The sequence below is a fragment of the Triturus cristatus genome, chromosome 3_1, assembly GCF_964204655.1.
Source record: "Triturus cristatus chromosome 3_1, aTriCri1.1, whole genome shotgun sequence".
NCBI lineage: Eukaryota > Metazoa > Chordata > Amphibia > Caudata > Salamandridae > Triturus > Triturus cristatus.
The window spans coordinates 306,690,585-306,706,652 of record NC_140583.1 but is presented as its reverse complement, the minus strand read 5'-3'; the positions used below and the strand labels follow the sequence as shown (position 1 = coordinate 306,706,652).

At 40.4% G+C, this 16,068-nt stretch overlaps 1 protein-coding gene across 1 annotated transcript in view; it reads left to right on the top strand.

The window, feature by feature from the left end:
• Positions 1-16,068, top strand: part of TRIP4 (thyroid hormone receptor interactor 4) — a 461,936-nt gene that overhangs the window by 131,627 nt on the left and 314,241 nt on the right. The window contains exons 7-8 of the mRNA XM_085643987.1: positions 6,905-7,120; positions 8,209-8,332. Of these exons, the coding sequence (XP_085500113.1) occupies positions 6,905-7,120; positions 8,209-8,332 (340 nt within the window). The remainder of the gene's footprint in view (positions 1-6,904; positions 7,121-8,208; positions 8,333-16,068) is intronic.

Below are 16,068 nucleotides of genomic sequence, written 5' to 3'. Positions count from 1 at the left end.
AGGCATTTAAAAAAATGTAACCAAGAGTCCAAAAGTTGATATTTAGAAGCAACGAAAAACACATTGTTTTAAAGCTACATTAGGTAACTGAGGGGATGAAAATACGTGGAAAATCTGGCCTATTCCCAGACCACTAAAAATAGTTCCTTGAGTAAAATCTACTGGATATATTTCCTCAATTAAAGCTATGCTATGTTGGAAGAAATTCCAGGCACTGGTTTTGCCTTTAATTGAGCTTATTGTCAATAATACACAGGGTTTATTTCCTGTCAACATTTGGTATTTATAGTATTAAGAAAAAACAAACTATAGCAGAAAGCACTGCATACAAAACATGTTAATGTTTGAGTGTTATGACCAACTCTTCCCAGCTCTATGTGCCTTTCAAAGGCAGCTGTCTTTCTGGATATGGGATTTCAATATGCGCCAGCAAGCAACTTAAATAACAATAATATTTAAAAAAAATATGCATGATATTGTTGGAGGCAGAGGCCTTAAGACAGTCATCCCCTTACAGTATTTTTGTGGCAATATTGCAGTAATGGAAAGACGCACATAAACCATATGTCTGTGTGTATGTGCATGCGTATGTTTGCCTCTGTCTGTATATATGTGTGCTTTTTCAGTGTAAGTGTCAAAGTGTGAGTTTTTCAGTATGTCTAAGTGTGTTTGTTTGGGTATGTTTCTATGTGTGTTTTTGTGTATGGGAGTATGTGTATTGTGATGCATGTGTCTCCTCTGTGAGTATGTGTCTGGCAGTGTATACAAGTGTCTGTGCTGTATTGGAAGAATTGACTCCGTTTACATTACAAAAACACCTGAAAAAGATCGAGATTTAAAAGCAAGCAAATTGGTCGAATGGTTATGAAAAAAAACACTTGTATTTCGATTGAAAGCCTGTGACAGCGTGCCCTTCTGATGGCACACTGTACTAATTGTTGATTTGATCTGCTTTTCGGTTTGGGAAAATCTCAAAAAATGAAAACATTGCACGGTTTTTAGGTCTCGAAACCGAAAAAAGGGAGCAGGGCTGGTGAAGGCGCGCTGAGGAGATGAGGCATAGAGCTGTCCTCCCCTTGCAATAACAACAACTAAAGCATCGGGAATCCAATTCCAACGGAAGAACAAGAAAAACAAGACAAGCCCGGCGGAGCATGGCGCGCGCACTTGGCGGGGGAGCGCATTCCAGGCGGGGAAGCGGACCCTTTGAAGTACGATGCCAAACGGATTGCATGGCGGCACGATGCACGTGATTGTGCGCGTGCTCGCCATGCAATCCGCTTTTGGGAGCACTTTTGGGAGCCCCTTTACTAGAGTCTCGCATAGCGATTGCTATCGCAATAGCTAGGTGAAACCTAAAAAGGACACTGCCACTATTGAAGATAAAGCTGCTGCCAAGTGACTTCCCAAAGTGGGAGAGCTAGTTCAGGAACCGATCCCTGGGATGCAAATCTTCGGTACATCTTACAAACCACCTGTTCCAGTTCTTGGTGTTGCAGGCACATACCCTGTAATCCTGCCGCCATTTCCTGTTGAAAATAAAAACACAAAAGGTATTGATAGACACATCAAAAAGCACCATGTGGCTAATTTGTTCAGCCGATCTCCGACAACACCAAAGACCCTCCAGATTAGTCCAGTACATCCTCTCTGCGCTCTTGGCTACCCTAAGAAGAGTACAGCGGCATTGAAATCATTTATCCCATTTTGGGAGCTGATGAGTCTTCTGTGTCTCCAGCTTTACGCCTGACAGTTTTAGCAAATAATGATCCAGACGTGGTGCAAGCACTGTGTTCAACAAGTAAAACAAAAAAAGGCAACTGTGGTGCGAGTTTCGCACATCCCATCCTTTAAACGCTAGTAATTACAATATTTATGGTGCTCACACACTATTGTTACATCTGTTGCCAAGACGTGTCTCTGCAAGATCCCGGAAAATCATATGACCCTAGCTCAAACTATATCAAAAATGAATAGTGGAACACTCAGTGTACAAATGAGCAAATCAATTTATCAAACTGACACCCTATCAGATGTGAGCATAGCAAGTACATCAAAGAGTTGGTGGAACAGATATGCCTGTTAGCACCATGAACCTCCAGAATTAGGAAAGGTAAAACCTCTAGGCGTCATGAGAATCCTCATTACATATAGTCCCACAGGCTATATTTTCGAATTCGGTTGTCTTTCATGAAGTCAAATTTCCCCAAGGATCTGTAGTAAAATAGTAAGGGTGAATGCAACCAAAGTAGTAAGTGTCCAAGTGGTCAACAACAAACGTCCGTTACCGTTGGACCTTGGTAAGTCCAATCGTACACCGTAACAAGTTTGGCGTGCTGCAGTAAATTGGCGTCCACTCGTAAAGGTAGACCTCAGCGGTTGTATTCAAAAAGTGAACCTGCTGCTTGCCATATCAAGGATTGCCACAACTGGAACTGCAATCTTATGTGTAACACCAACAGAATCTATATGAATTGAAGTGATACGGATGCAATAAATTGCATTGTCTGGAAAGATCGAGATCCCGAAACTGGAGTTTTTTTTCTGTTTCCCCAAGAAACACAAGAAATAACAATCTCTTCAGTTAGCCAACACTCCAGATGGATCCATGCCTGTTGCAATTTTCATGACAGGTATGTCTACCCATCATGGTGCTACATTTGGATCTGTACCAACATGTTAACGGTCCTTTTGTGGATTACGGTGTTAGTGACCATCCACCATCAGCGAGAATATAACTATCTTGCTGAAAGTTTAATACCATCTCCAATGCTTCATGAATTGCATACACATTCTTCTTCACACTGATTTAAAAGGGACTGCCATGTTAACATTACTGTACACCCGTTAATTGATGAGGTTCCTTATAAAAATGTTGTGCGTACAGAAACATTTCAAATCCCTTATGTTTTAAGAAGCTCATTCACTTCAGCTCTTTTTGCAAGTACATTGTATACAAATTATGTCAACCAACTCATGACTGACTTGAATTGTGTGCTTCAGTGCACAATTAATAACCATAATTCGATACAGAAAATCGTCAGGAGCTGTTCTGTTTCCATCATTATGAACATCACTACATTCATCGATCTAGCAGCCCAAGAGAAGTATGAAACTTAACACAGTGGGAGCATTGTGGTAAACTCTCCCTCTCCTCACCCCTTCGAACCCACACAATTACCAGTTCTAAAAGCTGTCAGAAAAGATTTTTTTTATTTTAACAGTGATGACCGATCTAACTCATCTACATTTTATTATTTTCAAGAACTTGAAAAGCTTAAAAAGAATTTTAATTACAGTTCACTAATTTATATATTTACCACTGTCCATTGATTTGTTTTTAGGACAAGGTTTCCATATTGGAAGGGAAACGTTAATGAAAAATATATTTGGGAACACAATTTTGGCAAATTCGGGGCACGGATTTCTCGTTCAGGGCATGCATGATTCTTGGAGAAATTGTTTTTAAATATGACTATGCAGCAAACAACTTGCATGAGCTTTGCATCTCTAAAAGATTTAAAAACCACATCAATTGCTTAAATTAATATGACACACTTTACAGACTGGAAATGGAAAGAAAACATCGCTGATAGTGATTTGAATGAAATGGTACAGAATGGCACATACAGTTTAGCATGGTTTGGTTCAGATGGTTTAGCCTCGTGGCCAACAAATACTGATGTGTATGTACAGGGTTCTGTCCTAAGTGACTGTCCATCAGTAAGTAGACCAGACACTAGGTATAACACATATTGGCCTATGGCTGTCACTACTTATACTAGAAGGGAAGTTGTTCCAAAGATGGAAATCCCTATGTAGATTGAGTTTTGGAAAGTAACATATGCCAAGGTTTAGTGAAGATGTGGATTTAAGTTATTTTCTATTATGACCCATCCAGTGAAATATATATACGGTTTATAGCTATCATAACTTATGCTGCTATAAAAAAAAAGAACAGGCATATTCTTAAAGAGTACCTACAGAGAGAATTAGGAAAGCAGATATGAAAATAATGTAAACCATTTTCAAAGTTACTGAAAATGGCTTTCAGACTCTTTCAAAACATCTACACAATCTCAACTATCAGCTCCTCCGCTTTAAAACTTTTTGCAGGAAGATTTAAATTATTTGCAACATGAGCAAGCTCAGATAGAGAAATGCACCCTACCTGACTGAATATCAGTTCCATAAAGTGATTCTATCACATCTTGGAGGATAAGTGCTTGCTAAGCTAAGAGCACACTGGACTTTATTTTCGTAAACTTCATCATCTGTTGTCAAACTATCATTATGGCATATTTTTAGAACAACAAACTGTACTTCCTTCTGAATACTGGGAAATAACTCGACTGATTTGAGAGCAACAAGTGTTCAGCAATGCAAGTATCCGTGGTCGAAGCTGCTGTATTTGAGACTTCACTTGTGCCGACACATGTGCCAACGTGTGTGGGACCAACAATCTTGCAAGTGTCAGACACCTTTATTGTCACTCCACAAAAAGCATCAACAATTGTAGATGCTCCGCCTTCGATGCCTTATTGATCTGTGATTTCAGCGTCTTCCATTGCATCCTAGCTTCATTCATCATTTTTTTGTTTGAAACGGTTTTTATTGTTTTGGTTTACAGGCAACAGCTTAGCATCCGTATATCAAGTCACAATTTAGCTTCATTCATCATCATCCCCAGCAGTTGGGGAATACAAGTATAACTGCACTTGGCTCTTACATTTCGGACTTTTCTGTTAGAAGTGAGACTTGAAATACACTATTGTCCCCAACCTCAATGCTGCAGGTTTGAAAGTTCACATCAGTCTTCATAATGATACGAACTCAAAAAAACAAGAGAAAGACAATTATAAGCTGCTGCTGTTTGTGAGTATAGCTGTCTTAAGACAGATTTTTACGTCGAACCGCTTTTGGATTAAAGTTTGGTATTTGCTTCACTGCCGCATATTCAGATTAGGCACAAGGCGTTTTTGTGTGGCTTTTTTATTTATCAGTGCTCATAGATTTATATACACATAAATTCATTAGAATTGTTGCTCTATCATGCCGTGAATTACATTATCTTTGTATTTTCAGCTTATATACCCTCATTTGTATTTTATATATTCATTTATTTGAGTGCACCTTTCTCATGTATACATGCTGCATTTATTATCGTTTGCACATGTATAACATATGACGTTTGCTTTATTATAGTTTAATAGCGCATCAGTTATTCATATATATATATTCACATGATTTATAATGCCTGGTACAATTACGTGAAGGTGCAACAAGATTAATTTGTTAATTCTTGCATTAGGCATACTTGTTTGTGAGGCTTGCTCTTTTCCGAGTAATCAAACAAGAGCCAGTGAAAGCAAGTTGCTGAAAAGAGTGGGGGGATCCCTTCTCTGGCTTGTTCACATGAGATATAGAAAACTTAGACAATTGAACACAAAACTTTTAAAACTGAAAGGCACAGATTAGTATTGAGTAGGTCTGTTATCAAAGCACTTAACAATATCCTAGATGGCTAGGGATGTGTGATGAAATATGATTGGTGTGAATTTTGGGTTCTACCCTCCTACTTATTTTTTGCTGAGTCTCTAATAATCATAGCAATAATTCCTACATTAATTATAAGAAAATAGTGCATAATAAATAGGTCTGTTGTAAAATACCAATACTTTGTTTGTGTACCAAATTCGGGGTTCAAGGATGTATTCAGCATTTTCGATCGCTGATGGAAGATTCAGAGAAATCTTTGTCTGACTCCTAATAACTTTCATCATATGAGCACAATTTTAGATCCAGACCTGAGCCACATTTAACATTTTATAAAAATGTATTGAAAGCGGCGTACACACAAATGTATTAGTGAGAATTGCTAACACTGGACCAGTCATGAGTTTTCATAAGAATAGATGATATTGTTTCTATGGAGGATTCCTTGGTGGACCAGGAAACTGCTGCCTGACAATGTGTTCAGTTGGTGTCCTATTAATATTCTTGGATTAGGCTAGACATCCTTGTTCTTTAGTATAGCTTCTGTCAATGGAAAATAAATCATGTTGGAAACAAAACCTATTTGGATTTAGTTTTTTGACACCAGCTGAAGATGAAGGGGGGAGTATGGTGCCCAAGAGTAATTTTAGACTTAATTGTTAGATCAACTGTAACAAACCCATAACATTTCCTGGTGGTGGTTGTTTGACCAGATTTTACTTTACGCTTCAGATTTTAAAGCTTTTATTCACCATGCTTAGCTTCGTTTAGTACTGTGCATGGTCATTGATGTCAATTTCTTTGCATGTGATAGCCTTGAGGAGCACAGTCGATAAGCTAAAGACAAGAACACCTGTGAATAAAAGGTATACAAAATAGTTAAATTCATACATGCTAAATAGTGTAACTAAATGTCATGTTACCCGTGACTATGCCAGTTTACCCACATATTATGCTGCCTTCTTAGACCCGAGTTTCTCTCGCTACCCCCCAACATGAATTCCCACTGTGAGTAGCATGTACTTTGATATTCCTTTTCTGCTGCCCATCAGATTTACACTAAATGTACCTTGACTTTAGCATCTGGATTATGTCTTGTTTACTTTACTGAAATATTCCGGGCCAGTTCTAAGCATAGGCAATTGCCCTGAGTTTTCTTCATAAGCTCCAATTGATTACATACTTCTTAACACACCTGTCTACTATTACAGAGTTTGACCACATCATCTCATTTAATGGGTTCTAGAGGACAGGGATAGAGTGAGTTTTAGGAGCAAAAATCTTTTATGTATGTAGTACTGCCCAGGTGTAAGCCTTAATGTACCAACTATCATTACGTTTAGGTGAAAGACAAAGATCTTGCAGCTAGACTATTTACCTCCTTATTTATTTTCTAACCTACTTACAGTGCCCGTCGAACCCAGGTCATTGATGACGAGTCCGATTACTTTGCCACGGACTCCAACCAGTGGCTTTCCAAGCAGGAGCGGGACGCATTGCGCAAGAAGGAGAAGGAGCTGCAGGATATTCGCCACGCCTCCCGATTGTCCCGAAAGATCACTTTTGACTTTGCTGGTCGGCAAATTGTGGATGAGCAGGATAACCTGGCTGATTATCACCGCAAGTAAGTGAAGTAAGAGATATGATTAGTTTCCTAAGAGCAGACTGATTAGTCAGTCAAATTGTGCAATGGTATAGTACAGGGGTTCTTTACCTTTTGACTTCTGTGGACCCCACCGAACATCGAATACCCGAATTATGAAATCTTTTATCTAATTCACAAACAAAAGAGCATGCACAAATCAAGGTTTTAATCAAAAGGTTTGAGTGTTTCAAAATATAGTATTCTTTCTAAAAGACTTGGGGCCGATTACGATGCGGCCCGTAAAGGCTCAGACTGACGGTTGGAGCCTTCCTGGTCACATCGTAATCGGCTTCTCGGTTTACCTTCCGACCGCCGCATTGCAATGCTCCCGGTCAGAAAGTAAACTAGCTGGTCATTCCTGCTGGCTTCCAACAGGCTCATGGAGCACATCGGCCAGTCAGAGGCGGCTCGTAATACCAAAGGGTTGGCTTTTCCGCCCTTAGTCTTACGATGCACGGTTTCTGACATGATTTCCATGCAGGTCAGTCCTCCATGGGTCTGTCAACCACATGTTAAGAATCACTGGTCTAGTGCCAACATTCTATCAAGATTATTCAGAGAATAACATTGACAAATTATAGGCAAACTGTCACAGTCAATGCTTATACATCTGGAACTTCATCCCAGAAGCTTTTTTTAACTTTGTGGCTTGTTAGAGGTGCTGGCATGTTAGTAATCTCATAGGTCTTTATCAGATTATCCTCCTGTTGTTCTGTCTACAATCTCAAAGGTAAATACTTGGATATCTGTGATCAATCTTACAGTTAGAAACAAAGGGCAGGCATATCAGCAAGCAAATACAGAGTGTGTGATTTCTTGTGGTGTTACTTTTCACTTCTAAATACCTGCATTCTTGCCACTTTTGCCATCAGCACTGATAATATGCAGTAACCATAAACCATGTTAAAAGTATACTTCTTATAAGCAATAGCCAACCACTGGGGAAGGTAAGGTCCTGTAGACTTCTGTCCCATGGCTCCCAGATGAAGGGCACAAGTTCCTTGTTGACTTTGAACAGTTGATGGTAAGTCTGAGAGCTAACCATGGGTCTGTTTGTTCCCTCTTAGATTGGAAGAAACTGTGAAGGCCATTGATTCTGGAATCCTGGGCAAGTCACCAAGAACAACCGATATTAAGGGCGAGCAAGAAAGGGAGCTGGTGAACCCCAATATTTTCCAGCCAGCACCTGTGGTCAGTGTCTCAATTGATTCAGTGATGCATTGGTCTAGTGTTTGCATTTTAACTGTTTTCTTGCAGGTGTGTTGTGACTTTGTTCAGTTTGTTTGTGCATGCTAGTTGTAGCCAATTTGTCTGCCTTTGTTGTTCGTATTTGCCATTGCTAAAGCTAACTGGAACTACTAGAAAATAATTTTTTGTGTGAACATAACTATTCGTCAGCATCAGTGTGCACATACATGTAGGAAAAATAGTAATTTGTGCCCTGAGGGTTTATTTACAAACATAATATCCCATTATCTGTCAGACCCTTCTGGTTACAGAGATTTATAGTGTTTGTTAGTTGTCCAAAAACATGTGAAACCAAGCGCCAACAAGTAAGCTGCTGCTGATAAGGATTTTTTTTGTGTGCTGACCAAGGAGCAATTCATGTAGTAAAATCCTAACTAAAAATAAAAAAGTGGGCATGAATGAATCTTCTGTATTTTTTTAAAAGTGCCCAAGATTCTGAGTTAGGCATAGTGGTTAATTGTACAACTCAGAATTTTGGATTAACCATATTATCATGATTCAGAGGGAATTTTACAAAATGCATTTCGTCTTGCAAACCAGTTTATATTTGGTAGGACAAAATGGAGAGAGATTCATTCAATAATTACAAATGTTCTACTATTGTGTATTCCCATGTTTCTCCCAATTAGAATCTGTACTCCTCTTGTACGGGTGGGCGTATCGCCTGCGGATTTACAGTGGAGTCCTTCTGTGTATATACTCACAGGCTGCATACAGAGCCAGTGGAACTCTTGCACAGCAAAAACATCTTGATGCTGTAAAAAGCTCTTTTGATATGTGCTGCCTAAATAGCAGCATCCCTTTGTACAGCATCAAGGACTCATCAACAGCTATGTTTCTCCCAGGAGTATACATCTCTGGAAACATGGCAGACAAATGTTTGACAGGACACATTTTGACCTGTCACGGTCTGGATGGTCCTGGGAGAGTGCTGTAGAATGATAACTGAAATACACCATGCGCTTCAGAATCAAAAACCTGTCTGTGCTCATGACTGGTGCGATACTAGGTGTTGCCCAAACCATACAAACAGACTAGTAAGATTGTGCTATTGGTTTGTACACTATTCCCTTGTTGAGTGTAAAGCCCAGAAATTGTTTCAACTTCTGAAGTGAAGTGGGAGCCCACTGGCGTGTCCTAGAATGAGGTGCCAGAGAGCCTCCATGCTCCCTCAGGAACCATTTGACATGCAGATTTGTCAAGGAAGTCATCATTCAAAAAAAGAAGAAAATAAAAATAGACAAATAAATAGTAGTATTGACTGTGCATCCTGTATCTGCAATTAATGAGGATGTTATGTGCCTGAATTCCATTAAGGGGCTGCCAAGTGAGCACTTTTGCTTTGCTTGAGGGGGTATCTGCCTGCTCTCCAGATTGGGCCACCCTGTCACTGTCTCGCAGATGCACAGATTGTGCTGGCAAATAGATTGCCATAACCATATTCTTTAGAATCACTGCAAGACAAGTCCTCTTCTGATGCAACTCCACCGACTAAAAAATAATTTCTGATCTATTATCCTTTTTCTCAGATGTTGTCTCAGTACCAGAACCTTTCTCAGAGCTCTCTCCCATTATTTGAGTTAGAGACTGGGAATCAGCCATCCAACAAGAACCCTTCTCTGTTAACCATTTTATACTTTCTTCCTTTAATACTGTGTCCTTAGTAGAAAACAGGGGTACTCGTAGAAATCAATGCTGTTTGTGTGATATAAGCTGAAAGTGAGAATACAATGCTGTACAAGTGAGTATACTAAAGAAGTCTGAGAGAAAATCAGTTGTCTCAATACAATGAAACAGATGACTTTTCTTTCACCACTCTCTAATGTAAGGAATTTCTCTAAAGGAGGACAAACATTTAACCAAAAGAGAAAAAAATATCACTGCAACTAAGACAAATAAAAATGCATTTTTATTATAAGAAAGCACATAGTAATCCTTAGCAATGAAGGAAACTACTTTGTGTGAGATGTGTTCCTTTTGAAAAGGTACAATACCTTCACTCAGATGTTAGCCACTGGGCCAGTGGGCTGATCCTGTGCTTCTGCTGTAGGCTTTGATAGGTGGAAGCATAAGTAAATGAAACAATAGCAGAACAATGGGGAATGTGGGCTGACCCATTGTCCCTCATGTACTGTGTTGGGGGGAAGCAAAATGTGAATGATACAATAGCTAGTCAGTGGTTGAAGTGGGCTGACAGATCGCCCTCTGCTGTGCTGGGCATAAGCCTTGGGGCACTGTTGGTAACAGTAGATTCTCCCATTTCCAATGGTGCTCCATGTCATGATTGCGGCCTGCGGGGCAGAATAGGGTTGAGGATATTTCTCTACATTCATATTACACCATTCTGTAGCCAAGCTTAACCTGTAGGAGAAAGGCCTTTGAGCCAGGACATGGCAACTCAATGTTTAGTTAGGAGTAGCAGCACAGCACTTAACATGTTTAGGGAGCTCAGCAACATAGCCAACTAGGGCCAACAGTGGCATCAACTGCATAGTATATTCTATGATTTATGAAATTACAGGAAAGGCTTCTCGCCAGAAATGTTGGATTTAAGATCAAAGTCATGCCAAGTGAATAAAGTCAGTCTCTGAGGACTTAGATATATGGCAGGTATGGTCCACCACAAGACTGATATTATGCAATCTGGGGTTAAAATAGAAAATGTGGATAACCTTGTACTGTAGCCACTTGTGTGCTTTATGAAAATGATTGACGTTTGATCGCAAAATAATTGCCATGACTTTTCATTGAGTTTATCACCAAAGATCCACTTTCATTGTCTTCTTGCAGATATATCTGTCCTTTTTATTGTTGTTTCTTATTTGATATATCCTAGCAACCCAGCCTTGGGCCAGTGTTTGCATTTATCTGTTTTCTTTCAGGTGCACTGTGGGCATGTTCAGCTTTTGTGTAGAAGCTAGTCGTAGACAATTTATCTCCCTTTGTTAAGTCTAGACAAGTGCAGAAAGTCAGAGGGCTTGTTGGGATAAATGGCCATTTCTTTGAATATGAGATGTTAATTAATGATATGCTGTCAGGCGCTCCTACTTATGGATATAACTGTTGTGAGGTTTTTAGAATTGCCTTTGGTGTTTGAGATAAGGTTTGCTTGGTGGTTGTGTAATTTCTGGAGCCAACCTTAGCTGGTGAATTTGAGAGGTTTTTAGGTTTTAATTCATAACAATAACTATTATTTTTTTCATTTCAGATTAGTTTTTAACCATACGTGTAATGACCAAACCTAACCATAACGTACCTTTAACAATGTGTTTTTCAGTAAATGTTTGGGTGTTTTAAGCTATAACCCGTTCAAATGTTTTGCACACCAGTAATCCCCCGGCTAAAGCGGTTTCCGTCCGGGGTTCTCTTACAGGTCAGGTCTTTGTTGAGGCCATGTGCCCAACACGCTGCAGGTAGGCTTGCAGGTTATATGAGCAAACCGAGACAAGTTCTTTTATCGTATTTTGTGGGTGGTTCTCAAAGAACCAATTTTTGGTTTGGTTTGTATTTTAATTAATTTTCTTTAATGTATTTATTGTGTTGTTTTAAATGAACTTCGGTGCAACTGTAGTAGCAAACCGCCACATCATTTTTGTAGTGCCTTTCTATTTTCTCCAGCCCAATCCTGGGACTTTGTAGTCTGCACCACTTATTTGTTTTGTAGTCCATACAATACATTGTGAAAATGCTGAAGTGGGGGTTGTTTTCCTCGTCTGCTTCTTGCAGCTCCCATTTAGAAACAGTTTGTGTTGTTTCCATGTCTTGATTAGCTGCTGTTTGTGGGAGGTTTTCTGTTCCTTATGGTGGAATTTTAATACTACTTTTCTTGATTCAACTTGAGGGCTTCTCTTCATAAAAGCTTCAAAGGAGTGTCCACCACTCAACATCAGATTGCAGTGTACTCTCCTTGCCTTTAATTTATTTCTTCAGGGAAATGAGTGAAAAACTCTCAAACTATGGATTCCTATTGAGTTTATCCCTCTATAGCCTCTAAAGTACAGACAGGGCTGAGATCGGGAATAGAGGAGAGACTTACAGTAGTACCCACAAAGGTCTCCTGCTCTTCAAAATGATGAACATGGCTCTTGGTTCTATAAAACCAGCAAGTTCTATATAAGGATCTGTAAAGTATCTACCAATGAGAACCTCCGAATGTTTCAACATTTTTTTAGAAAGTCTGCAAACTGCTCCAAGTTTGTACACTTGAGGAAAAGTTACATCTTCATTGCTAGGAATGTCGGGAGTTTACGATAAAACCATTCACTACTTCACAGTTTGACCTTAATCATCACCACTAAGGGTCTGATTCACAAACTGCATATGGTAGTTCATAAAGTAGTATTATGGTATTCCACCCAAGAGGTGTTGGTGGTGCCACTGTAGAAGTCAGGGAGACCTGCACAGGACTTCAAAGTCTATCGACCATTTTCGATGCTCAATATCGACAACGAGATCCTCAGCAGGGTTCTGGCTACCAGACTCCTTCCACTCATGACCAGCTAGTCCACTCTGATCAAGCAGGATTTATTCCCGGTCGCAACACGGCGCTCATTATTAGGCGCCTTTTGACTCTGATGGAGGCTGATACAGGTGCCCATAGGGAAGCAGTGGTACTTGCTGTGGATATATAAAAAGCCTTTGACAGCTTGGAGTGGGATTTTCTATATGGTGTATTGGAGGGTCTACAGTTAGGATGCAGATTCTTGGCCTGGACTAGGCTGCTATACGCAGACCCCCACAGCCAAAGTTCACACTGGCCAAACCACCTCTGAGAGCTATAAAGTGGGATGCGGGTCAAGGCAGGGATTTCCTCTGTCGCCCTTACTTTTTTACATTGGCCATGGAACCTCTAGCTAGCTATGCGAGGACAGGAGACAAATATCAGGGCCCACAGATTGGCACTCATCACCACAGCTTTGCCTTACATTAGGACGATCTCTTAACATTCCTTTGAAACAATCACAACCGATTTGGAAGGTGGCAGGGCCAATCTAGAGGAGTTTGGCGCGCTATCTGGACTAAAGGTCAGTTGGCAAAAGTCAAGGCTGTTCCCTATGGGGGCCAATCGTGCCCCTCCCCCCCAAGGTCTAGAGACGTTACATTGTTAACCCCGATGCCTATCCTACCTGGGTGTCAAATTGTTTCACGACCAGGCCGATCTCTTGGAAGACAATGTAGGAATGGCTATTAGGGCACTCAGAACGAGTATTGATTTCTGGAAGACGCTTCATTTATCGTTAGTGGGGCTAGTAGCACTTCTTAAGATGATCGCACTCCCTCAATTGTTATATTTCTTTGGGGTACTACAGGTGTGGATCCCCCGAGCACTATTTCGGGAGCTAAATTTGCTGACCACTACATTCATTTGGGGATCGGGCTGCAGAAAGGTGGCATTATCCACGTTGCAGCGACAGGGACATGAGGGCGGCATTGCTGTACCCGAGTTCGAGTCATACTCCCTTGTAGCGCAACTCCAGTGCTTCACACAGTGGCTGGTGAGCAGGCAAACTCCCGAATGGGCAATGGGGCAGTTTGTCCTTAAGTTTCAGACATTATCTGGTGTTGCTGAGAACGAAGCGTCCATTAGATAGCGACACCCAAGAATTTTGAGTAATGCATCTTTGCTGGAATAGATGCTTACAGAAGACGCAAGTGCAGTACTCACCCAACATACCCATGTTTCCTCTAGCTATACTGCCCCCATGGTGGTAACTGGGGAGTATTAGAGGATTGAACGACTGTGGGAGCATGAAAATTGGTGACTTGTTCCGTGCAGAATAGCACCTCCCGTTTGAGTACTTTTGCTCTGAATTCGATTTATCACAAGGCCACTTCCTACTCCACAGGCTCAGTGACGACTGCGATCCTCAAGCCCTGGGGGACCTGCATGTTAGAACCGCTGCCTCGTAAAAGTTGTCAATATCGTGTTTCGTCATCGGGCATAGTCAAAGCGGTCACAAGCCTATGCATAGAGCTCTAAGTGAAGACATGCTTCAATCCCTAGAATCCCTGAGGACATGTTGGGAGGAAGACCTGGGGATTCCCATACCCGAAGGCAAATGGGTGAAGGGTACCAAAGGTATCTAGAAATGCCTGATTCCAATTAATCAATTTCTGTATCCTACACAGGGCATACTTAGCCTCAAGGCGGATAAATAGATACTTCAGTATGGCCGGAATGCCATGCCTGCGATGTGGGGAGGTTGGGGTAGAGCTTATGCACATGCTGTGGAGCTGCCCTTCTCTGACTGATTACTGGGAAAAGATAACGACGGTGGTTACAGGGACAATGCTTGATGAGCTAGTTTCCACACACGTCCATGACTAAGGTCACAAGTAGATTTCAGGATTTGGTCTTTATACTAACAAAGTGGAAAATCGCCGGACAATGAAAGGCCCCTGAGGGTCCCTGTGCTACCACCTGGCGTAGGGGACTTGAGAGATGGGCGGGATATGAGGGTGGGGTACTGTTGAGGCTAGTTAAATAGGGCAGAGACTTGCTTGACACAGCCCAAGCTTGAGAAGCACTAGTGAATTGCTTGGGAGACAAAGACGTGCCATCACGAATGACATCCCCAGGGGGATCACCAGCTCCAGTCTCTCCCTAGACCTGTGGGTGCAAGCACGAACAGATTACTTACACCAGGAACCCCAATGACTCCACCACTGGATGTACACTCAGGACCTTCCTAACATCTGAATGCAACAATGGAGCAAATATGGATAAGACTTCACTATCTGATGTACAGGTTGTTTTGGGTTCGACTCAGCGGTAGTAGAGAAGGGTGGGGAGTTTGGGATATTCAGATATGGAGGTTTTGAGAAAGCATGGATAGACTGGCCTTATTGTACGGCAAATTATGTCACAAATGTGGTTGCTGTTTAAAGATGATGCAAAACTCAATAAAATCTGTTTAAAAATATTAAAGTAGTTTTACAGGAGTACTACTTGCTACATAATCCAGTTCACAAACTTACAGGTAGAAAACTGCACCTCTGCTTCTCCCGTCCTTTTTGTGCCAAGATACCCCACCATTCCTCCACCCTCTTGCTGCACACACTTGTATAGTATTTTGCAGTATATGTAGGGGGTCACTCCTACAGGTGAGTTTTGGAAAAATAGGGTTTAATTCCTCAATGGGTGGGGTTAAGGGAACATTCAGACGGGGTTGGGAGGGACATGCTAATGCAAACCACAAAAGAGTCATTGCAGTTCACAGAATACACTTCCATATACAGCCATAACGGTGTCAGAAAAGGCCTCTAGGAATTCATGTTAAAATAATTAAATTAGTTACGCATTTATTATGTAGATATGTATTTAGTGATTAAAATATTAAGTATAAGTAATGAATACTATCATTTTGTAATTTAATAATACTTTTAACTGAAAGTAAATTAAACTGTTAGTTTTAAAAGTAGATTAAACTACGTTTTCTACAAATTAATAAAAAATACAAATGTTAGTGGCAGTGGTTATTTTTTTTAGAAGTTAATGTGCTGTAACTTATTTGATTAGTTCCAGGCTAATATTAATTATTTAAAAATATTTTACATTAACAAATATTTTTTTTTTCTAATAAATAAACTTTATTAAATTGTCCTACGTTTTCCAAGAGGGAGATTTTCATCAACGGATGAAAATATACTTTTAATTTTACACTTAGAAATTAATTCAT